Source organism: Molossus molossus, unplaced genomic scaffold (assembly GCF_014108415.1).
Source record: "Molossus molossus isolate mMolMol1 unplaced genomic scaffold, mMolMol1.p scaffold_m16_p_20, whole genome shotgun sequence".
Classification (NCBI taxonomy): domain Eukaryota; kingdom Metazoa; phylum Chordata; class Mammalia; order Chiroptera; family Molossidae; genus Molossus; species Molossus molossus.
In genome coordinates, this window is record NW_023425356.1 from 36,422,386 (window position 1) to 36,446,960 (window position 24,575).

A 24,575-nucleotide genomic window follows, 5' to 3' on the forward strand; every position below is an offset into this window, starting at 1 on the left:
AACACAGATTATGTCATTGTTAAGTGTTTGAATATGACCTCATCAATTCTGACACTGTAAAAATACAAATGATAAGCTTAGAGAAATAAAAGAGAACAGTCATGAGATGGTGTCTAGAGCTGCTATAATAAAAAAAGAAAGGTATTAATATTTTACTTAAAAATTCAAAACTATCCAATAAGGGAGCAATATAAGCTTAGAAGGTAGAAAGTAAATAAAGTGAGCTAAAGACTCAGTTGAATTAACAGAAGCCACAAGATATCTAAAATCTAGAAATAGTTGTGATGCGTGTTATTTAAAGACGTGGAAGAAACTATAAGAAGAAACAGCTAAAATTAGAACATGTGGCCTTTGGTGAGCAGAATGGGCAAGGGGACAAGGTGTAGGTTATTTTTCTTTATCTTCAGTTTAAATGGTTTAACCATGAGCATATATTACCTTGATAAAAGTAAGTATATTCGTTTTTTTTTTTTCATCCTCACCCAAGGACATTTTTCCATTTTTTGTTCAGATAGACTGGGAGGGAAAGAGAGGAAGAGAGAGAGAGAGAAACATCGATGTGAAAGGGACACATCGAGTGGCTGCCACCCGCACGACCCAATCAGGGCCGGGGACAAACTGCAACCGAAGTACGTGCCCTTAGCGGGAACCAAACCCGAATCTCTCTGGACCATAGGCTGACGCTCTAACCGCTGAGCCAAACCGGCCAGGGCAGTATATTCTTAATTTTTAATGAATTTAATCAGAAAAGATTAAGTTATTGATTAAATGTTTCATTTACTAAAAAATGAGACCAGGATATATTTCAATCTCCAGATATCACTGCAATTTCTCATAGAAGTATTCTGGTCATGCTTTAAAGGTACTCATCATTCCTGCAGCATCAGTCCCCGGAGTGCATATTCACCCCCAGGCTTGTTGGGGAGAAACCAAGTAAGTCCACTAGCATCTTTGACTTTAGAAAGGAAACAGAAAAATAGGAAGTGCCATAAAGATAAAATCACCAGCCTATTGACTATCCACTCAGAGCATTTCTCATCATAAAATTTACAATTCCAAAATAGTTGATCTACTGCTAACCCAAGCAAGAAATGAGAGCTTGCAGGGAGCAAGCGTCCCGTGATGCGACAGGAAGCCTAGGCATCCCCTCGGTATCCGAGGACCGGAGGGAACGGAGGAAAGGATTCTAGTCCCCGTCTGCAGGCCTCTGCCTCCAACAGGAAAGACATTCTTCCTCACTCGCCCGCCCTGGCACACACAGTGACCCCCACTCTGCTTGGCTGGAAAGGGGGCATGTTCTGGATTATCTTCAATTTATAAACTACTAATTGACCTGAAAATTACCTTCCAGAACACAATCTGTTACGAGATCGATGCTACCCATGCAAATACCGTAACATCACATATATCATCAGGAATTGAGGGAATTCCACGTAAGTTATATTCCACCTATTACTAATATTTACCCATTAGAATTGGCGTCTGATATTTACTTAGTGCCAGGCTCTATACTAAGTACTTCACTATATATTGAGATTTTTTTAACCTTTACAACAATCTTTATGAGATGGTATCGCTTCACTGAATGACATGTCGTGGATTCCATTTTACTCATGATGACACTGAGTTCTGAGGACATAATCAGTTACAGCAGATTAAAGTTGGGATTGAACCTGGGTGTATCTGGCTTCAAAACCCATGCTTTTAATTGTTATATTACATAGTCTCCTTCTTATTCCATTTCAAATACTAAAATCAGACCATTTCTATGAAAATCTTTCTAACACCTAATATTTATGTGCCTTCCTAAAAAACACTAAGTATAATAATAGGACCTTTCATTGATGCGTCAACGTTACCAGTATTGCCGTTATATATTATGATTTACCTTGTGATATACAACAATGCCCTCAGGAAATACTGACATAGGTAAAGTAATGGTTCCTCCTATAAATGCTTGGGCTCACCTGTCAATCTTTGCAATGTTTTATCTCTTCCCTTACTTACACACTATCGCCTCTTACCTCTTAAAAGTTTGTGTGCTGACATGTTTCTATAACAGTCCTGCTTCCACACAGTGACAGGAGTGGAGGAAGGACAGGGGACGAGAAGGAAGAATCTGTGCCTGGATCCCCATCTGAGACTCAGGGGTGGGAGAGAGCACCACACTGGTGACTCAAAGCTGCCACACAGCAAAGCCTGGCTGTGTTAGCACTACTGAGCCTCCCTCAGTGCCCAGAGGGTCTGCAAAGAACCCAGAAGTTCCCAACTGCTCTGCTGCTGCTGCTGCTGCTGCTGCTGCTCAAGTTGTATGAACAGATGGTTATCGCAGTAGAGTAAGGTGACCAAAGGCCATGTTTTATCAAACTTCCCAAGCCGAAGATCAACTTGGGGGTTCAGGCAAATATCAGAGGTGAGCTGCAGGGCCAGTGAGAGCCTAGATTATCAAGTTACAGAGAGAGAGAGAGAGAGAGAGACAGAGACAGAGAGAGAGAGAGAGACAGAGACAGAGAGAGAGAGAGAGACAGAGTGTGGCAGAGCACCAAGTTCTTTTCAACCCAAAGAATGAAACATAGGTTCACCAGCTGCACACTTGAGTTCCACAGATCAGTTGGTCACCCAGTGACCAGCACACCAGGGCTATTGCTAGAGACCCAAGAAACTAGAGGAGGGATATAAGACCTTGCACCTGGGGATATGAGGCCCCAGAGGCTATACTGTGCTTGCCCCCACCCCACACGCCATCTGGAGAGAAGCGATGGGATGGATAGAATTGGCGTCTGAACCCAAGAGAGACCCAAAAAGACTACTTGAGATACCATCTACTCAGAAGTTCAGAGTCCCGCATAACCAGTCTCCCCTTGCTGTTCAGCGAGGTGGGAGCTTGTAAACAAGAGACGGTCCATTAAATAAAATAAAGTGAAGCGAGGTGGGTCCAGCCCGTTTGCCACCATCCTCCAGAGGTATACGTCTGCCATAAGAATACGAAGGCTCAGAAAGTGAGAATATCTTTAAAAAGTATCTAAATGGTGGCGCAAGGACTCCGTGACAGCACCTTTGCTTAGTCGAGGCTTCTCAATTCCTCCAGGTGATTGGCTATGTCCCTGCCGGTTCAGAATGCCAAGTAAGAGGGCTCTGGTAAAGTGAAACAGACTCTCTAGCCAAATGGAGCAATGTTCATTCCACATCCAGATTTAAACCACTCTGGGATTATTTACCATTTCCAAGCTCAGTAAATGAAAAGTTATTTTGAAGCCAAGCACAACTTAATTAGGAAAGTAACCCACTGCATGAACAAAATATCCAAAAAAAAATCTCCCAAGTCTGCATCAGTATTGGCCCGATCTGGATACAAGATATTGAAGAGTTTAAACAAAATTTTTAAGATATCTGGCATTCTTCACGGATGAAGAGAACATCATCATCATTATCAAGACAACATGTATTAATAGTCACTGGATCATTACCCCATGAGGTGGAGAGGTACTAGTATTAACCCATTGTTACAGATATTGGAAGAGGGGCCCTGGCCAGTTTGGCTCAGCGGTTAGAGCGTCGGCCTGTGGTCCTGAGAGACCTGGGTTCAGGTCTCTCGTACCCGCCAAGGGCATGTACCTCGGTTGCAGTTTGTCCCTGGCCCTGGCTGGGTCATGCAGGTGGCAGCCACTCCATGTGTCCCTTTTACATCGATGTTTCTCTCTCTCTCTCTCTGTCCTTCTCTCTCCCTCCCACTCTATCTGAACAAAAAATATGGGAAAATGTCCTCAGGTGAGGATAAAAAGAAAAAGAAAGAGGGCTTAGCAAATTTGAGGAAATTTTCTTAGATCATGCAACTATTAGAGCTGGAACTGTTGAATGCTCTATTTGCTCAAGGTTCTCCAGAGAAACGTAACTAATAAGAGGTATCCATGTAAAGAGATTTATCATAAGGAATTAGTTCACAGGCCTGTGCATGCTGACAAGCCCCAAAGCTGCATTTGGCGACCCGGAGACCCGAGAGAGCCGACGGGGCAGTTCCAGTCCGACTCTGAGGCCTGAGAGCCAGGAGAGCGGATGAGTCCAGTTCCAAAGGTGGGCAGGCTCCAGAGACCAGGAACAGCCATTATTTCCACTCAAACCCGAAGGCAGGAAAAAAACAAAGTCTCGGCTCAAAGCAGTCAGGCAGGGAAAATTCCTTCCTATTCAGGGAAAATCAGCCCTTGGTTCGGTTCAGGACTTCAGTTCACGGACTGGCTGAGGCCCACCTGTATTAGGGAGGGCGAGCTCCTTCACTCAGTCCACCCACTTAAACGTGAAACTCATCCCAAAACACACTCACAGAAACACCCAGAATAATTTCTGACCAAATATCTGGGCATTCCACACTCGGTGGAGTGGACACATAAAATTCACCATCACAAACATCGAAGCCGGTGCTCCTAACTATAAAATATTCTGCAATGATCTGTAACAAAATCAGTCCAGCCACGGCTCACAAATTCTGCAACTCCCTCCAAGTCCTTGACAGTACTTCAGGACTCTAGGTTTGCAGAACAGAGGACCTCTCTAAAGCTCCATTTCAATGAAGAGTTTTTAATGAGGTCAACACTTATCCTTCCACACCTGAGGTGTCCGCTGCAGCGGTTCTCAACCTGTGGGTCGCGACCCCTTTGGGGGTCGAACGACCCTTTCACAGGGGTCGCCTAAGACATAACAGTAGCAAAGTCACAGTTATGAAGTAGCAACGAAAATAATTTTATGGTTGGGGGTCACCCCAACATGAGGAACTGTATTAAAGGGTCGCGGCATTAGGAAGGTTGAGAACCACTGGCTTAGAGAAAGCAGTGTCCACCCCCCACCCCCCAGAAAGAAGTGCTGTAATGAACACTTTTAACCCCTTTCATCATCCCCTTCACTTATATCTCTTCCATGCACGGGCTGGCTATCAGTAGGTATCCTATGCACAAGAGAAATCTTCTCTGTGTGTCCTGGCTTCTCAGACAAGCCTGTGCCCCACCATGGTGAATACAAGAGGGCTTGAGCTACGTGTCTCCTTGTCATACTCAGAACCCACTTGCAACAGGCCCTCCAGCCCTGTGCTCTGTCAGCTTCAGCTTCATGGCCCCAGGGTAGGTCAGTAGCTCATGATCCAGACGCCAAAGTCTAGACTTGAGGAGGGAAACAGATGGCACAGCCATGTTTTCCAGTCCAGTGTAACAGGAATAAAGTGGATACCTTTTAACCCTCGTTGGATTCTTTCAGACAGTCTTCAATTGCGTAGAAACCTGGAGGAATGAGAGTAAAATAGGCTCCAGCACATTAACAAAGATCAAAGCGCCAAGATCCCAAAAAGTATTGAGATGTCATCCACTTTCCTGCCTCCTGGCACTGCCAAGTCACACAGGTGAGAATCTTCACTAAATAAATACACACAGAGGAAGAGTCAGTATGACCCCTTTCAGAACACTGCAGGTGCTCCGGAAGTCCTTTTCACTTTCTCTCTTCCTTTTGTATTTATTTTTTTTGTTTGTTTGTTTTTTTGTTTTGTTTTTTATCCTCACCCGAGGATATTTTTCCATTTTTTGTACAGATAGAATGGGAAGGAGAGAGAGGAAGGGAGAGAGAGAGAAACATCGATGCGAAGGGACACATCAAGTGGCTGCTACCCACACAACCAACCAGGGCCGGGGACAAACTGCAACCGAAGCACGTGCCCTTAGCGGGAACCGAACCCTGGTCTCTCCGGACCGCAGGCCAACGCTCTAACCGCTGAGCCAAACTGGCCAGGGCTGTATTTATTTATTTTTTAAATATTTTTTAGAAGAGACCAGCTCCTTAACATGTCTCAGCCCTCAACTCTCTGACAGCTGGTACTGTCAAAGCATCACTATAAACAGTTAGGTGTTTATAAATTCTAGTGCCTCCTTGCATTCATGCCCTTATTTGGTCCTTTCCCCTTGAATCTGGGTGGGCCTGTGATCTGCTTCAACCAGTAAACTGCAGTAGAATGGATGCCATGTCAATCCCAGGCCTAGGCCTTAAGGTCTGGCAGCTTTTATTTCTGCACTCAGGGAGCCCTGAGCTGCCATATGAGAAGTCCAGCCATACAACTGGAGAGGCCAGATGGACACTCTACAAACAGAGGCCACCTGGTGAGAAAGACGCCCTGAGATTACATGGAGCATCTCAGAGGGACCTAGTCAATAATGAAAACCAATGGAAGACTTGAGGAGTAAAAGACACCCTCTTAATCCACCTTTCCTCCTCCCCTTCCCCTTCCCCAGAAATCCCTATGGTTCCCAGAGCACCATCTGAAAGAATAAATGGGGACAAGTTGGGTTCTAGTGATAGTCTTGCCCCTAAGAAGTTGTGCGGTAAGTTCCTTCAGCTCTGTGAGTCTCATTGGGGTCAACTAGAAGATGCCCATGCTTCCGGCCACAATAAAAGCTGACTCTCGAAGTAACTGCATTCCTAACACCAAATCAGGAGTGTCTCTGCAACCTGCAACCCACTCACCCATGTGGAGTAATCAGCCAGGCATCACTCTGAAATATCACTTCTTTTTTTTGAGAGAGAGAAAGAGAAAGAAACATTGATGCAAGAGAAAAACATTGATCAGCTCCCTCCTGCACGCCCTCCACTGGGGATCAAGCCAACAACCGGGCACATGCCCCAACGGGGGATGGAACCAGCAATCCCTTGGTGCATTGGACGATGCTTAACTAACTGAACCAAACCAGCCAGGGATGAAATATCACTTCTGTAATGCTGGATTCTGAAGAATATGGATCACTTTTAAAATAGGAGAACTGATAAACACAAATTGTTGGTACTTACAAAACAGTCACGAGGAACTAAGTAAAGCAGAGGAAATATAGTTAATAACACTGCAGGAACTATGTACGGTGCCAGATGGGATACTGGAAATATTGAGGGGAATGCTATGTAAAGTATATGATTGTCTTACTGCTAAGCTGTACACCCGAAACCAATACAAATTGAAAAAATAATAATAAATTTTTAAAATACCAGAAACACCTTCTAAACTTAACTAAGTGGGAATTGACACATTTCAGGTGAACCACGTTGTATTCGACTGTTGCTTAATAGGATTGTTTGGGTTTAGAGACATGATGTGATGTGCAATATAAAATAAAAAAGTACTGTAATGTCAAGGGATTCTGCAGTAGAAATAAACAAACTATTGGCATGTCCGTTTATATAAACAGGAAATACCGAATTGTGTCTTTGGAACCAGCAAAACCCAGGTAACACACAAGCACTTGATACATTTATGGCTTTTGCAGGCAGAATGTGTAACTTCCAATCAGCCCGTGGCCTATTGTGAAGCACCAAGCCTGCCACCAAATCCATATTTTCTAAACTGATCAAGTCCCTCCCACATTGTTCAGTAAGATGTGTGGGTTCAACCTGGTGGCCCTTGCCATGATTTATTCATTGGCTCTCCTCTGAAAGTTCCCTGTGTCTCCAGGTCTTTGATGGAAACCAGCCAGATTCTACTGCCTCCCTCTGATGCCTTTTTACCCCCTGAGGGTCTTTAGCTGCAAGAGTGCATGCAATTAAATGTCAGGTTTGCTAAATGCAACCTTCCTCAGCCCACACACAGCTTCATCCTTGTAGACCAAAACAAACGTTTCTCAAAAAACTGGAAAGACGCCCCTCCCCCACCACATAAAGTTTCTTCAGCTGACTGGGCATAAGCCAATCTACACTGTAGTCATCAGACGTGTCAAACTCATTCCAAACCTATCATTTGCCCATAAAACATAACTCAGAGATACATTAAAAAGAAATTATTAGAAAATTGCTTTTCATCTTAATTACCACAAATAACAAAGGAGAAACTAAAGCAATGACTTAGAAAAGTGACTCAGTTGGGGCAATTACACAGATAAAAGCTACATTCAGCAAGCAGTTCACATAAATGTATCATTGCCTACCAACACTGATTATTCTGAGGGCTACAGTAAAAATTTCACAATATTCTTCTAATAACTTCAGATATTTTTGCTTAGAAGAGAACACTTTGCAATGTTATAGATTACTAAGGATATCAAGTGCTCTTACAAAAAGCAAGTTAGAGTAAAAATATATTTTCCTTTATTTTAAAACAATAGGACAATAATGATTGAGATAAAGGAAGATAACAAGAGATTTGTTTCTAAGCACTTAACAGAGACCAGGAAACAATCGTTTTATTTGCCTGAACCTAAATAAAATCTATACCAGAAATTAATTTTTTAAAAACAAAAAAGACAGATTCAGATTTGGTCATTTTGGGGAGAAAGGAGAGGACCGAATGAAAAATAAGAAGCTTAGTTGGTATGATTCACCTAAACAAAACATCTAAAACCTTAATTATCAGCAAGTCATTTCGTGGCTCTATTGTGTTTTTTTCAACAGAAAAAATTCCATGAAAATCACTCTTGCAAATTGTGCAAGGGCCCAATCTTTGCACAATACAAACTGAACTCCCTAGAGATTCAATAGTTATTTGCTTTGTTTCGATTTTAATATCCTACAGAAATACGTTTTTGTATTAAGTCAGTAAATTACAATGGGGAGATTTCAATTTCAAAAGCAAACTCAAACACTGCATTTACTGGGTAGTTATCCCTAAGTGCATGGTTTCCCAAACATGACCTCCATCTCCATTCAGCATCAAATTAAAGGGCTTTAAAACAATAAAAACAGGTGAATCCATTTCACAAGCAGTATGAAGGAGAATGAGAATATACGTGAAATTATGTTAGAAATGCCAAGACTTTTTTACTAGTCCATTATATTTTACTTAATAAATAAGAGGTCAGTGATTTGTTGAAATACTGTTGAGAAATATTATTTGTGTGATCACTTGTTAAAAAGTGATACAATAAATTAACCATTATTCTCATTTCATAGTTTTAATACTTTCTTAATGCATATCTATATACCACAGGCACTTTGAACAAAACTCTTAAACCATTACTGAATAACACACACACACACACACACACACAAAGCATTACCAGAACTCAAAAAAAGGTGACTCAAAGTAAGTAAATAAAAATATGAAATGGTCCTGTTCTAGAAAAAGATTTTTTTTTTTGACAATCATCTTTTTAATTTTTGTTGTTGTTGTTTTGTTATAGATGTTTCTCCTTTTTTACCACATTGGCACCCCTCTCCCCATCCCCCCCCCCAGTCCCCGGCTTTGTTGTCCATGTCCATTGGTTATACATACATGCGTATAAGTTCTGTGGTTTATCTTCCCACCCCCACCACCCCCTCTTCTGAGGGTTGTCAGTCTGTGCCCTACTTCCATGTTTCTGGGTCTATCCTATTCCTCAGACTGTTATGTTCATTATACTCCGTATATAAGTGAGATCATGTGGTATTTGTCTTTTTTCTGCTTGGCTTATTTCACTTAGGATAATACTTTCCAGGTCCCTCCATGTTGTCTCAAAGGATAAGAGATCTTTTTTCTTACCGCTGCATAGTACTCTATTGTGTATGTGTACCACTGCTTTTTTATCCATTTGTCTACTGATGAACACTTCGGCTGTTTCCAGATCTTAGCTATTGTAAATAGTGCTGCTATGAACATAGGGATACATATATTCTTCCTGATTGGTGTTTCAGGCTTCTTAGGGTATATTCCTAGAAGCGGGATCACTGGGTCAAATGGGAGTTCAATTTTTAATTTTTTGAGGTAACACCATATTGTTTTCCGTAGTGGCTGCACCAGTCTGCATTCCCACCAGCAGTGTACTAGAGTCCCCTTTTCTCCACACCCTCGCCAACACTTGTTGTTCGATGATTTGTTGTTTAGTTAGTTTTAGGTTTGCTTCTTCTGTCATTTTAAAATGTTCATGGTCAGTGGCTCAGTAAGGATGGGGTATATATAGCACCGGTGTGGAAGGAAGGGAACCTCAGAGCAGCTCAGTTTAATACAACATACATTTGAGCATCTACTTTGTCCCAGACATGATGGGAATGCAAGGGCACATCTATCCATTTGAAAGCTATGTCCAACTTCCCACCTAGCTGTACCTGTCCCATTCTTCATAGCACATAACTCCCTATCCCGCTCCCCAACCCAGGCCCCAGTCACAGCAGACCAGACAAGGAGTGGACCATTGGCCAAACAACTCATAGTCATGGCTGGGCCAACTAGATTCTCTCTCCAGAACAAAAACGAAGATGGAAGCCCTGGCCATTTTGGCTCAGAGTTGGAGCATCAGCCTGCTGACGCAAGAATTGCAGGTTCGATTCCTGGTCAAGGGCACATACCTGGGTTGCAGGTTCTATCCTCAGTCCCTTTCGGGCTTGTGCAGGAGGCAACCAAATGTGTATCTCTCACGTCTACATTTCTCTCTCTGTTTCTCTTCCCTTCTCCCTCCCTTCCACTCCATCTAAAAATTAATGGAAAAATATCCTCGGGTGAGGATTCACAAAAACAAGAAAAATAAAATAAAATAAAACTAAGATGCTAAGGCTGAGAGGTCTGTACAGCTGACCATGTACATGCTGGTGGGTAAATGAGGAAAAGTAGTCTCGAGAGAGAAATGGGGACAAGTGCACAGAACAGCAGCTATTGAGGCCTGCGAGGGAAGAAGTGGACGGAGACAGACAGGGGCAGAATGGGTTAGATGGAGGCAGAGACTACCGACAAAGACAGACAGCAAACAGGGACAGATGGAGAGATGACAGACAGTGACAAAGATAGATAGCAGACAAAGTCACAGACAGACGGGGATACAGACAAAAGTCGGACGGCTACAGAGACAGACAACAGAGATGATCAATGGCAGGAAGCAGTAGGCAGAAATGGGCGGGCAGGAAGGCGGACAGGGAAAGGAGAGGAGAGAGGGAGGGAATGGAGGGATGTGGAATCTGGGGAGAGGGGACAGGGGGACAGGCCGAGAAAGAGTGCAACCACAAGGGTGTGAGCCAGAGCTGAAGAATGGGTACCCAAGAGCGAGAAAGAGACTGACTGATGGCCAGACCTGGAGAGTGAGTGAGAGACTGGAGAGCACAAGATGCTTAGAGAGAGTACAGGAGAGAGAGAGAATGAGACCAACAGTCAGGAGAAGATACAGAGAGAATGCCCTGGCCGGTTTGGCTCAGCGGTTAGAGCGTCGGCCTGCGTTCCTGAGAGACCCGGGTTCGGTTCCCGCTAAGGGTATGTACCTCGGTTGCAGTTTGTCCCCGGCCCTGGTCGGTTGTGCGGGTGGCAGCCACTCAATGTGTCCCTTTCACGTCGATGTTTCTCTCTCTCTCTTCCTCTCTCTACCTCTCACTCTACCTGAACAAAGAATGGAAAAATGTCCTCGGGTGAGGATTAAAAAAAAAAAAAAAAAAAAAGATACAGAGAGAAGAAGACCAGATAATTCAAAGAGAAGGCATTACTAGAGACCAATAAGAGGTTGGGATTAGAAAGCCGGGGCAAATAATTATATTTTTTATTTTTTAAATATGTTTTTATTGATTTTTTTAGAGAGAGCGGAAGGGAGAGGTAGAAACATCAACGTGAGAGAGAAACATCCATTGGCTGCCTCCTGCACGCTCCCTACTGGGGATGGAGCCCACAATGCAGGCATGAGCCCTGACCAGGAATCTAACGGGGACTTCTCAGTCCACGGGACAATGCTCGATCCACTGAGCCACACCGGCTGGGCTGGGGCAGTGAATTAATTCGTACATGGGGACCCACAAAATGGCCTGGCCACGTCACAACTCTAAACCTAAGTTAGCCTGCACAGGAAACGCCTCATTGTCAAGGAAACTGAACACCAATCACAGTCCTGCAACTCCGTGTCAGCCAGCTTACCTTACCCAAGAAAACAGGACCTGGTAGCCAACCTCCCAGCTAATCATTCCCATGGCTGTGTTGCTGCTTCAAATGTTCTACAGGACTCACTCGTGCCTAGACTCCCTCGGGGAGAGTGTGCCACTGCACTCACCCGGCCCATGGACTGCTTTCCCTTAAGTAGAGGTCCTCAAACGTGTACTAAATTGTCACGACAGAGGCACACTCAATGAAGTTAGCCAGAGCCCCCTGTGCCGTCTAGGGAGGTGAGAGAGTATCAAGTGGCACTTCATCTGACTGGAGGAGAATGACCAGACTTTAGGACCTCCTGTCTTCAGAAAGTATTAGCTGTCATTTCAAAAACGTGGGTTGAGTGCACACATTTATTTCCTTGTTCTTGAATGGTGGCTGAAAAATTTAGCCCCACAGCAACAAAGAGAAGGGAGTTCCCCGCAGGCACGGGCTCCGTTTCTGGAAGATGAAAAGTAGACAGGAAGCTGTGCTGAAAATCTCCAGAGGGATCTGGGCAAGGAGTGGGGTAATGGGCCCGGCAGGTCTCTGCAGGGACTTAGCACACTGAAACGCCAGCTACCACCGGAGGCAGCAATGAGGTGAGCAAACACTGGGAGATTAATTGAAAGTCTACAGAGAAAAGGTCCACTCACTCTCTGACACACACACCCCTCCATCCACACACCCTGGCAGCTGAACATTTACCTCTCAAGTAAAGAAATGCATGGGGCCCCGCTGGAGTAGCTCAGTTGGTTGAGCATCATCCTGTGTACCAAAGGGTTGTCCGTTTGAAGGCAACCAAACAATGCCTCTCTCTCTCTCTCTCTCTCCCTCCCCCCCCCTTCCTCTCGCTAAGCATGTCCTCTGTGAGGATTTAAAATAAAAAGGAATGCATGGGGTTGTCTTGAAAGGAGTCATCCCCCACCTGCAATGTCCATCAGAATTGCCTGGAGGGCTAGTAAAACCCAGATAACTGGGCCCCATCCGCAGGGTTTCTGGTTCTTTAAGTATGAGGTAGGGCCCTGAGAATTTGCATTCCTAACAAGTTCCTAGAGATTTTATTACTGGGAAACCAAAGGCAATTTACTTAATCTCTTTAAACCTCAGTTTCTACACTTGTAAAATGGGAATAATAAAAGTACCCACAGAATAGAGTTATAGTAAAGATTCAAGGAGATTACGTGCAGAAAACCTTTGAAATACTGTCAGGCATGCAAGTGAGAAAACTTATTTAATTCGTCTGAGGTCATGATTATAACCAATAACTATAATTGGTGCTTCAAATGAACATTCGCTGGCTTCTACTATATCTGATAAACTCCCAATTTACTTATGGGATTACCTGACTTCTGACATTATGAAAGTAAGAAAAAAAGGTGGAAAAGAAATTTGAAAGTAGCTCATCAAGACTGAAGGGTAGGTGGTGAACTCGCTGCATTCCAAGCAAGGGCAGGCGCACGCCACCTGCATCAGGCAGAGCACAGGTGTTCTGGGCTATGTTGAAGGAAGTAGCAGAAGGCACACCCTCTCACCAAGTTCACTCCCATGACTGAAAGTGGTCTGGACAAAAGGTTGAGAAAGTACTTCATCCAGAGAACGAGTAACTGGTTCTACTGGCAGAGGCCTGGCAAGAAGACAGTGGCACACTGAGATGGGTAATCAGAGGCGTGTTATTGACAAAGGCATGGGTAAGGTATTGGCAGTGTGTGCTGGTAACTGATTGGGGGAGGAGGAGTGCTGATTTACAGCATTTGCCAATTTCTGAGGTGTAAATCCTCCCACCACGGCAGATTTCAAGGTTCCAAGGTGAAGTCTCCAAACCGGAAACACAGAACAGATGTGCATGATCAGATCTTGAAAGGTAATACCAGCCAGCTCAGCTGGCCCCAGCATACCACTAAGGGAAACCTCGGGGATTGTGCAATACCCCAGGGTTACTAATAGATGGAAATTTCCAGCCACCTAAACCTTCCCAAACCCAAGGAGAGCAAGCTGGAGATGTAAACTTTATTCAAGGGAAAATGGTTAGGCTACAATCACACTGCAGGGAGGAAACTAGCAGAATAAATACCACAACCTCCCTGTCCTCCCAACCATATCATGGCGGTATGCCCACAAACTGAAACCAGCAGGAGCCAGAAGGCATAGAAGACCACTGGTGTAATCCACACAGGCCCGCCTCCCGGGATGCAGAGCAGGTTGGAAAAGGAAAGGGATGCTCAGCTTCACTAGCTACAATGGAAATGCAAAGCAGAACCACAGGGAGGTACCACCTTACACCTGTTAGAATAACTGTTCTCAATAAGACAACAAATAACAAGTGTTGGAGAGGATGTGGAAAAAAGAGAACACTTGTACCCTGCAATGGGGATGCAAATTGGTGCAGCCTCTATGGAAAACAGTATGGATGTTACTCAAAGAATTAAGAATAGAGCCAACATATGAATCAGCAATCCTTCTTCTCGGTATCTACCAGAAAAAAATTAAAACCACTTATTCATAAAGATATATGTACCTCTCTGTTCATTGCAGCATTATTCACAATAGCCAAGACATGGAAATAATCTAAGTGTCCTTGGATGAATGATAGGGGATGTATACACACACACATGCATACACACACACACACACACATATGTGTATATACACATATACACACACACACGCATATATATACATATATATATGTACAATGGAATACTACTCAGCCATAACAAAGATGAATCTTGAGAGTACCATGCTGAGTGAAATAAGTCAGATGGAAAAGGATAAGAACCATGTGATTTTATTCATGTGGGATATAAAACAAAAAAACAAATGAACAAATAAAGCAAACAAACTCAGACACGAACAATATTGTGGTTACCAGGGGAGAAAGGGAGTAGGGGGAGGATGAGGAGTAAAGAGGGTCAACTATATGGTGATAGAAGAAGACTAGGCTCTGGGTGGTGAGCACACAATAGAATATACAGATGATGTATTATAAAATTGTATACCTGAAACTTATATAATGTTATTAAACAATGTTACTCCAATACATTTCATTTTAAAAAGGAGAGAATGATTCCAAGGAGGCAAACAGATGATATGTAGGGCATCAGGCCATGTAGAGGCTCAAAGCACAACCTTAACAATAGCAGCACCGAACTCTCATCCATTCAATCCCTCTAAGGTTGAGAGAAAAAGTAAAGAAAATAAACACTTAAACATGCATATAGAGGAAATAAATATAGTCTTATCGTACAAATTAACTCCATTTTCTTCCATAGTTGTGAAGTTCTAGTCTAAAATATGCTTTCCAAATTCACTCTTCACAGAAACAAAAGTTAAGCGGGGAATAAATATCAGTAAAACTTGCCGATACAGTATCACCTTGCGAATGCTGACCCCAGCGCTCAGTGCCAGTGGGGGGTGCCCATGCTGCTGCTTTAAGGGGAAAAGGTAGTGAGAGGCCAGTCCTCTCCTTTGCAGAAGCACCTTATGTCACTGCAGAACCTTTCAAAAGCTATGACAAACAATGGTTTTGAGGACTCTCAGTAATTACATTAAGAGTTATAGAATTGACTCAATTTCAGAACATGAGTTTTATAAAACATAGGACTAATCGAAAAGTTGTCATTTTAATTCACACAATGAACCATCTTAAGATGAGTAAGCAAACTGATTCTGATTATTGGCATACCTCGGTAACACCCCCTCAGAAGAGTGTGAAGTAGTTTTCTCACCACCAGGAGTGTGTGTTTGTTAGAGCAGAGACAGAGGAATGGGGGAGGTGCTGAAGGTGGCCAGCCGACACTCGTTCAGCGAGACGACGTTTGCATCGAGAACCAGCAGAGCATCAAACAAATTCCATCACCTGGGACGTGCTGGACACTCACAGTGGGTGAGCAAACCAAGCCGGCAGCCCAAGACCAAGTGACAAGATAGCCCAGAGGAATGAGACTTGTTTAAAATCTCAGAACAAAGCTTCATGCATTCTGCAGTCGACTTCTTTAAACTGATTTGAGGGATCTGGTCATCCCACATCCAACCTCACAAAAAAGGAAACAGCTATAAAATCTAAGAATAATTTGAGGTGAAGAGTTTATAAGGGGAAATGGGTAGCACGTGCGGAATCGCCATAACATCTCTTAAATCTTTGGTGAGGTTTACAACACGTGTTCGTCTTCAGCATGGATTCCCCCATGAGAAATCACAACGTCTCACTCTCTTCGGTGTTCCCCATCCCTAGCACAGGATCAGGGACATAAGAGGCCCACCACGCTTATGAAACTGAACCACAAGCTAGCCTTTGCTGTGCATTTTAATTGTCCTTGATTTTTTTATTCCTCCATAAAATCTGTGCCTTTCCTTCCGTCATTTTGTTATTTCTTTCACTAAAATAAACATAAATCATTCACTTCCTAGTTCCTTCCCACTTCCAGTTCAAATTCTTACATAATCTCTGTCCCCAGGGTTCACTGCTTCTCAATTTAAGAAAATGAGTTTCTTACACACACACACACACACACACACACACACACACCCTTCGCATATGCCCCTTGCACACAATTCTAACTGTACGAGGCTTTCACGTCATCTATCATCATGTGTGAGTGAGTTCACACCGTGAGAACATTCCAACACACAGTAGATACTAATGCCTCCCAAAGGAGAAGAGCAAGTTTTATTTTCATTTCATTTTGATCGTGTGATCACTACTAACATAACCCTAAGTGACCCTGTTTATTACTACATTGTTTGGGCAATGTCATTATTGAAAAAGAGGAGAAAATATCAAGTGTTGCAAGGATGTGAGTGATAAGTACCCTCATACACTGCTGGTGGGAGTACAAATTGATACAAACCCTTCGGAAAACTGTTTGGCAGCCTCTACTGCAGTTAAACATATGCATCTAGGCATATACACAATATATGCCCACATGTCCCAAAAGACATGTGCGAGAATGTTTGTAGCAGCATTAACAGCAAAATATTTGACACAACCACATGTGGGAGGAGGTCATTGAGAGGATGTGATCTGCCGGTTGACCCTTGAGCTGGACCCAGGCAACCAGAGGCTCCTCAGCCCCTGCCCTGTCCTTGGAATATATGTCCAGCCCACAGTTCCCAAGGTGGGACCTGGTTCAAAGACACAGCATTGAGAAAGTAAGGTGTTGTTGAGACCATCTGGACTGATGACGTGAATGAACCAAGTTAAGGCCTCTATATAAACATTTAAAATTCTGGCAGGCGGTGTGGAGATCTACCCATTTGCAGCCACCCGGACAAGCCTCGTTGGTAAGCTCCCTTGTTTACTGAACCTGCCACCTGTCATTCGGGGTGGTGTGCCGCTTTCTTCAGTCTCTCCTTGCCTTCTGTGTACAGGGACCAGTTTGCAAAGGAACACATGTCTGTCAACAGCATTCAGAATAGATGAGTGACAAGTGTGTTGTGGTCATACCATCAAGTACTATACTCCAGTGACAGTGAAATGACAGTGCATACAACAACACGGATGACTCTGCAATGACAAATGAATACATGCTGCAGGGTCCCATGTATATAAAGCTCAAACACAGACACAATCAACTACAGTGTTCAGGAATGCATAACAAGGTGGTAAAATGATGAGGAAATGCAAGTGATCACCTCAAAATCGGGAGATGGTTCCCTTTGGAGAGCAAGGGACCTGGGATCAGGAAGCGTCCCAGGGAGCTTCTAGAGAGCGGGTGAGATTCCATGTCTTGACATCGGCGGTGACCGCACAGTATTTACTTTATACAAATGTCTTAGGTTGAACCAAATTATTGTACGCACCTTTCTATTGTGCTATTAAACAAATTTTAAAAGGTTTAAAAGGGGGAGAAGAAGCAAGACAACTGTTATCAAATTACAAAAAAAATAAGGTTTTCAGGTAAAAAAAAGGGAGTGGGTTAGGTCAGTTTCGTTCCCAGGGCAGACCTCAAATGAGTGGTAGCTGTCAGAGGGCAGGTTTTGGTGAGACCAAACAATAACAACTACAACAAGAAGAGGACGGAGGGGAGGGAAGAGCAGAGAAGAGTAAAGCAAGAGAGGGGAGGGGAGAGGGGGGGAGGGGAGGAGAGAGGACGGGGAGGAGAGAGGACGGGGAGGAGAGGGGAGCTAGTTCCAAATGGCTTCTGAAAAAAGAACATCAGCCTGGGTTGGTTTGGAGGGTTGAGGACCTGGGTCAGGAGGTTCGCTAGGGCATGACTGGCTGCAGTTGTCCCGCCCTGGGGTTGTGCGGGGGAGCCACTCGAGTTCCTTTCGACTACTCTCTATCGTCTGCTTCCACTCTACCTGAACAAAAAATGGAAAAATGTCCTCGGGTGAGGATAAAAAAAAGAAAACAGAACACTCCTTATGAGAGAATTAGTGTCCCATCACAGAAACTATTCGAACATGGGCTAGACAAGCACTGGGAGGGATACTCTAGAGAAGATTCAAACCCTGGAAAAGGAATTGCAAAGAGTGCCCCCTTCAGACCTAAGGTTCCGTGATGCTTTCTCACCACTCACGGGTGTGGCCACTTAAAGAGAGAAACAAAACCAACAAGCAAAAACAAACCATGGCCCAAATATCCTAAATATAGAAAGCAGACACTCACTTTTCAAAAAGGGTTCGTTTCAGTGAAGAACTAAAGTCTATTTTAAATGTGCGTTTCCAAGCCATTAGTTATCTAACCAAATGCAAAGGGGAGGGAAGAATGGGGGACTTCAAGGTAACGTTGAAGGAACCACTGTAAATGAAGCCCCGTCAGAAATGAAGAGCTGGTGGCGGGAAAATGAAGCCAAAGATTGCATTTCCCCACACATTCTTCAAATGCATATATTCTTTAATGATATATTAAGAAAAGAGATGGATTTCATTAAAATCATGGAGTTTGGACTTTATTGCCTTATGTGAAATCATAAGTCTTCATCCTCTCAATCCCCCAACTAATATCAGCCAATAGATTAAACTTTCTGACACTTTCGGAGAAAGACAGCCGAGCCTGGGTTGAAGGTTATCTTAGAACATATTACAAGAAAAAACAATCTCCGCAAGCAGGTCATAATCCAGATTATCATCTACTCCCTTTTCAGAGCAAGAACGGGTTTTAACCAGTTTTCGGTTTTATAAACAGTCCCCGTGGCTCAACACATCTGTGAGGAGACAAGACACTACCCATGGCTCTCACCCTGTTTGCTAACTAATTATATCAACAACCTGAACCGAGGTAACGCTATCAAAAACACAGCTGAGTTAACAATCTGTAAATTATATATACATGGACATAAAGCTGGACCCAAATGTGCTGCGTTTCGCTCCCACTAATGTGCATGGATTCTTACTGGTACCTATGTCTGTTTGATGTAGGTTTCTGAACACTAAAATATGTTCTGCTCGAATGGGGCCATTTAGGGTAATATTTTTGTAGTTTCCTGGCACTAAGGTCTGCCAGCCTTCCTAAACCAGATCTCCTATTTGCTTCAGTGAGCATTCTGAAAGTAAGTGCCTGCAGATTTAAGCAACAATCAAAAACTATTCTGGAGCAACACTTTCCAACCATGAATATGAAGGGAAGCAGGCGGGCTTTGCGGCAAGGAAATCGACAGAAGGGGTTGAAAGGTTGGCCAATATGACCATAAGCAAAACCAAATCAAATCTGGCCCATTCCTGCTGACTACCTACAACTACCCAGTTAAGAGATAATTATCAAATATCTTCAAATGGTATTCAGAACATATCAAAGAAAATTAAACTAGATTTCAGTCCCATCAAGACCAGTGAACACCTTAAAGGGTTTTTTGTTTTTTTAATCCAGTGGCAGGCCTGGAAACATTGTGGAATAGGGGCACGATCCTTGGACCAAGATTCACTAGATGTAACTTACTCAGGGTAAAGGGGTTTCTTTTTTCTCCCTATATCCCCAGTGTTCGGTAAGTATGCTCAATAAATCTTTGTAGAATAAATGAACCAGTCACAGCTGCTGCCTAGGCCCTGAACTGCCTTTAACTGCCATTTCCAACTCCCTCTCACTAGCCCTAGGTAAATTATTGAACCTGAGGATTCTTAGTTCCCGAAACTCCGAAGTGGAAAACTGCACCTCCTTTGCTGGCTTATGAGGATCAAAGGTGATATTTTCATGAAAAGTGACTTACTATTTTATAACAGGCGCACGAATGTTATCCTGCCTGTGTTTTAGCCAAACCACTGACAAAGGTACAACTACTGCCCTCCCTTGAAACAGAATTAGCTTTTCCTTTGCCCTGTGATCCTGTTTGGATGTGGTAGTGTGGCTGTTAGCCAGAATGGATGTTGTTCTTGTTGTTATAACATTTTATTGAATCTCCACTGGGAAATTATGCTTCTCTAGAGAAAATAATGGTAATACAAGGAAGGTCGTTGCACGGTTTGCGGTAAGGAACACGACACGGGGGTCAAGAGGCTTAGGGCCTCATCAGTTCTATCCTTAATTATTTGAGGAAAAGCTGTGCTTCCATTTTTATCTACACAATGATGGGGAAGGAGGATAGACTAGATCTAAAGTCTGTCTTATCCTACAGTTCTGTGATATTCCAGACACCAGATATTCAAATGCCCCAAAACAAAGTCGGTTGTTATCCATCAGCATATAATGAGAATAACTTTTTTAAGGCTGATGAAACAGTTTCACAGGCTAAGTCATAATGTCTGAGAAACAGTGATGCTACAAGAAAGATGAATTCTAAAGAACACCGACCTCAGGCACTGTATGCCTGCCACTTTGAATGTCACTTAATATTCCTAGGACTGGTTTCTGATCTTTAAACGAGAAACAAAAATGCTGCATAAAACCACTGGGAGAAAAATACCTAGTAAAGTGATCAGAGTAGTGCTATTTAAAGGTAAAATGCTATTTAAAATACTGTAATGCCCAAAACAAGGCTAGTGGTGTTTAGGAAGAGACAATCAATATTTTTAAATAGACTTTTTCCATCACAGTAAAATAATACAATGCCTGTAGATATTGTGCTATTTCCAAGAGTCCACACTTTTTTCTATTTGTGTTCAGGAAATATTATGAAAAAGATCACTAAAAACTTAAATGCCACATTTCACGATCCGAATCTTCTAAAATAATTCATAATGTTTAAACTTCACCCACTTCTCCCAACATGTTTTGTTTTTGTTGTTGATGCTGTTGGGTTGGTTGGTTAATTGAAGTCAAGCTTTTGGAAGTGGTGCTGAAATTACAGTACCAGTACTAAAACTATTCCCAGCTAGTTATTCCACTGACCTTCTACATACGCCTACAGAGGACAGATAGCTCTAAGATCAACTGAACTACAAGGTATTTTGCCTTCTCAGCTCCAGGATTTTTTTTAATTGTGGTATTAGCTCCAGGATTTTTACATTCCTCCTACCAAGCCCAAGGAACCTTGCAACTATTACATGTAAGATTCTCTTACTGCTCTCTCCATTCAAAAACATAATATGGTATACATTCGATACTGGGTTTCCCTCTCACTTAAAGGACTCTGCCTCCTCACCAAAAACATGAAATTGTCATTGATACTTATGAGAAAGTTGATGTCACTGGTAAGAGGATCCCCAAATCTGCAAGATTGCCTCCATAACCCCTAACAGGCCGGTAATAATAGCAATTACAGCACATTAACTCTTAAATAGTGATGTTATTTTAAAACCTATGAACACCTCCAGCATTTCTATGGCAGAAGGGTTCATCGCACCTGTTCATGTAGTAATTATCATCCCCTAGCATCCTCAGTGATGGTTGTGACCTTGCTCTAAAGTCCACCTTACTTAGTTTGAGTGAGGAAGACCTTGAAAGGAAAGGTGACTGACCAGAAACTCTTCCATAATCTTATTCGTAAGAAGCACTTGGTAAATGATCATTTCTAAGAAGTATTTAATACATGATGATTTGCTATCCTACTTAGGTTTTTTTACTACGAGAAAAACTTAACTCACTTTTTAACTAAAGAGTGTTTCTTAGTAGCATAAGTCACTTATCATGCCCTTCCTCTCACTCCCTAAAGAAATCCAAAGAGAAGCCCATAGCTTTAACACAAGCTCCTTAAGGCTCTGAAACTAAGATATTTACACATTTTTAAAACCCATTTCCCGAGTTAGCGCTTCACGTCCTCCTAATGAATGTCACCTGTCTTTGGAAGGCGAGGGGTCCAGGAGCCTGTAAACAGCTTCTCTAGGGCTGGCGCCTTTCATTTTAGTCGTTTGATGAACCGGGGTGCACCGCACCTTCCAACTGCCCTGCTCCTATTTGCTCTGCAAGCGTTTTAGCCAGGGTGCTCCGCTGAGCCCTGAAGACATTTGAAGGGTTTCCTTTCCAGTCCTGCTCCAGGACTCTCGCCCCCCACCCTTCGTGCTACTGTCCCCCTTAATGCCACGGGGAAAGAAAAGGGCGGGAAGCATTGGTTTATTGGGTAATGGAGATCTACAGGCTTGGTGAGTTTGGGAATTTATAGGTGAGCAAGATTTATGGGCATAAAACGCTGTTGTGTTTGGAAGAGAAACTATGACCGATTCGTACCTGTGACCACTTGGCCAGCTCTGCACCTATGCCTCCACTTCCCACCTGAGTCTAGGAAATTCTGCCCCTCGTGGCCTTAGCTTAATCTCGAAGTGGGGGGGTGGCTCAGTGAAGAGGTGGGATCGGGCAGCCTGCAGCACGTCCCTAAGTCCCCGCGTCCCTACACCTCGGACTTTTCGGCTGCCGGGATGAGAGGCGGAGGCGGCCGAAGCTGCCCGTGTCCACAGTGGGCTCCCACGGGGGGGGGGGAGGCGGCGCCGCGGGGAGCAGCACCCGGGGCGCCCGGAGAGGCTTCGCGGAGGGTGGGCTGACTGATGGGGAACGCGCCGCCGCTCCTGCCGCGTCCAGCTTCCCACCACTTTCCCCGTACTTTGCTCATCAGCTGTCATGCTCTCTGGAGAGGAGACCAAGAAGGCGCCCCAGGAGACCTTCCTCTTGGGACGGGGGCCCATCAGACTCCGCCCCGCCCTGCCCACCTTCCCCAGCCTCCGGGAGGCTGCCCGGCGCCCGCTCCGGCAGAGCCCCGGCTCTGCTGCATCCGCCGGCGCCGAGCAGCGGGAGGCGTCTGCACTAAAGGCGCGGACGAGCCGGCAGCTGACCCGAATGCACCTCTTACCATTGGACCGCCGGACAATATTCTCCAGGAACGTGTTCTGCGGGGCCACCAGTCCCCTCCTGCCCCCAGCCATGGTCATTCTCCCGGCAGCTGGGGGTCTGGGGGTGTCCCGGCGCGGCTTCTCACGGCAGCAGGAAGCGGGGCACGGTGCCCGCGTGCGATCCCGGCTCGAAGCGCCCCATGCGCCCCACGGGGACCCGGTGGGCAGGGGCGGCGGCTCCCTCCCGCTCACCCTCGCGCCCGCTTCGCGCCTCCCTCCCTGCGGCCCGCCTGGCAGTGCGCTCGCTCCGGGCTCGCCTCGTCGCAGCCGCCTCTGGGTGGGCGGAGGGAGCGGCGGTGCCTGGGTGGGTGGCGCCCCCTACCGGGCGCGAGTTCCCGCGGGCCTTCGGGAGACCGAGCGGGGGTCCCGCGACGGCCGGGAGGCGGCGACCCGCCGTGGGCCGAGGCTGAATTGGCAGCGCCACCCTCTGGGCACGGCCGGGAATGGCGTTCAGTGCGCCTTGGGCTGGGTGGAGGGGCAGCTTTCGTGGGTGATTCGCTCCCGACAAAGTCTCCAGGAGTCTTGGGGGAGCGTGATGATGTAACTCTCTTCCTTTGCCCTGTTTCAGGCCAGAGCCCTTGGAAACCTCTGACGCTCGTGGAACACTTTCCTCCTACCCTAGGGTTTGTTTGCCTCATTTGTGAAAGTTGCCCCATCTTGATTCTGAAGCCGGTGTTGTGCCAGTAATTAATGAAGTTGAATTGTAGGAGGTCAGACTTGCAGAGTGACTGAGCTCCAGAAAAGCCATCTTGGGTTGTTTTTAAAGAAAACCAAAAGCCAAATGCGGGCTCTGGACTTTTGATAAATTTGCTGACTGACTGACTTGATTTCCACATTTATCCAAAGAATATTTTACTAAAAAGCCAAGAAAATATATGAATAGATACACAACTTTTATTAGCTGAAGCACAAGCTGTTATGATCAATGTGTAAGGTTAGGAAACAGGAACAAACTGTTTGACAAACATCCAAACGCTGGGCTTGTCTCTGAGGGCAAATGTTTGAGGTAGGGGGTAGGGCAAGGTGGGCAGATTCCAGAACATTTAGCAATTAATAACTGCAACCTTGGTTTGAAGGACAGTCCACACTGCACAGGATGGGTTGCTGGTCTTCACCCCTGCCCCTGGTATAACAAAGAATCACGTACACCGAAGGTTTCTGTGTAGGAGCTCAGACAACGCTCCTTTGTTCACTGATGTGGAGAGATTTCTGTACATACTGTTTACCCGTCTCTTTAATATCTGTCCCCAGTGGGTGTTACCAGAGACTGAGTCTATGCTGCACAAAAGGAATGAGTTGATAATTTTCCAGTTTGTTCCAGGCTGGATCAACAGTCGACATTAAAATAAAAGAGGAAGAAAAGCTGAACCTGCAAGCTCGGCTGTACGGAATAACGGTCCTGACACATCCTGTTATTGTATTGCAGAGACCCTGTCTAAGTTTATTAATATCAAAACTGGAACTAATTCTTGCCCACCAATCTCTGAGTTGCTGTGAGGATCAAATGTAATTATGTATCCTACAATGTAAAATGTACTCTAAATTGTAAAGTGCTATACCAAGGTCAAATATCATTAGA

The 24,575-nt window shown here is 44.4% G+C and overlaps 1 protein-coding gene across 2 annotated transcripts in view; it reads right to left on the reverse strand.

Moving 5' to 3' along the window:
- Positions 1-23,197, reverse strand: part of KCNH1 (potassium voltage-gated channel subfamily H member 1) — a 323,861-nt gene extending 300,664 nt beyond the window's left edge. Inside the window, exon 1 of one of the 2 annotated variants that reach the window (XM_036272815.1) lies at positions 22,957-23,197. In XM_036272815.1, the coding sequence (XP_036128708.1) occupies positions 22,957-23,035 (79 nt within the window). In that variant the 5' untranslated portion in view covers positions 23,036-23,197. The remainder of the gene's footprint in view (positions 1-22,956) is intronic. The other variant, XM_036272814.1, reaches the window with a different exon arrangement.
- Positions 23,198-24,575: the final 1,378 nt, after the last annotated feature.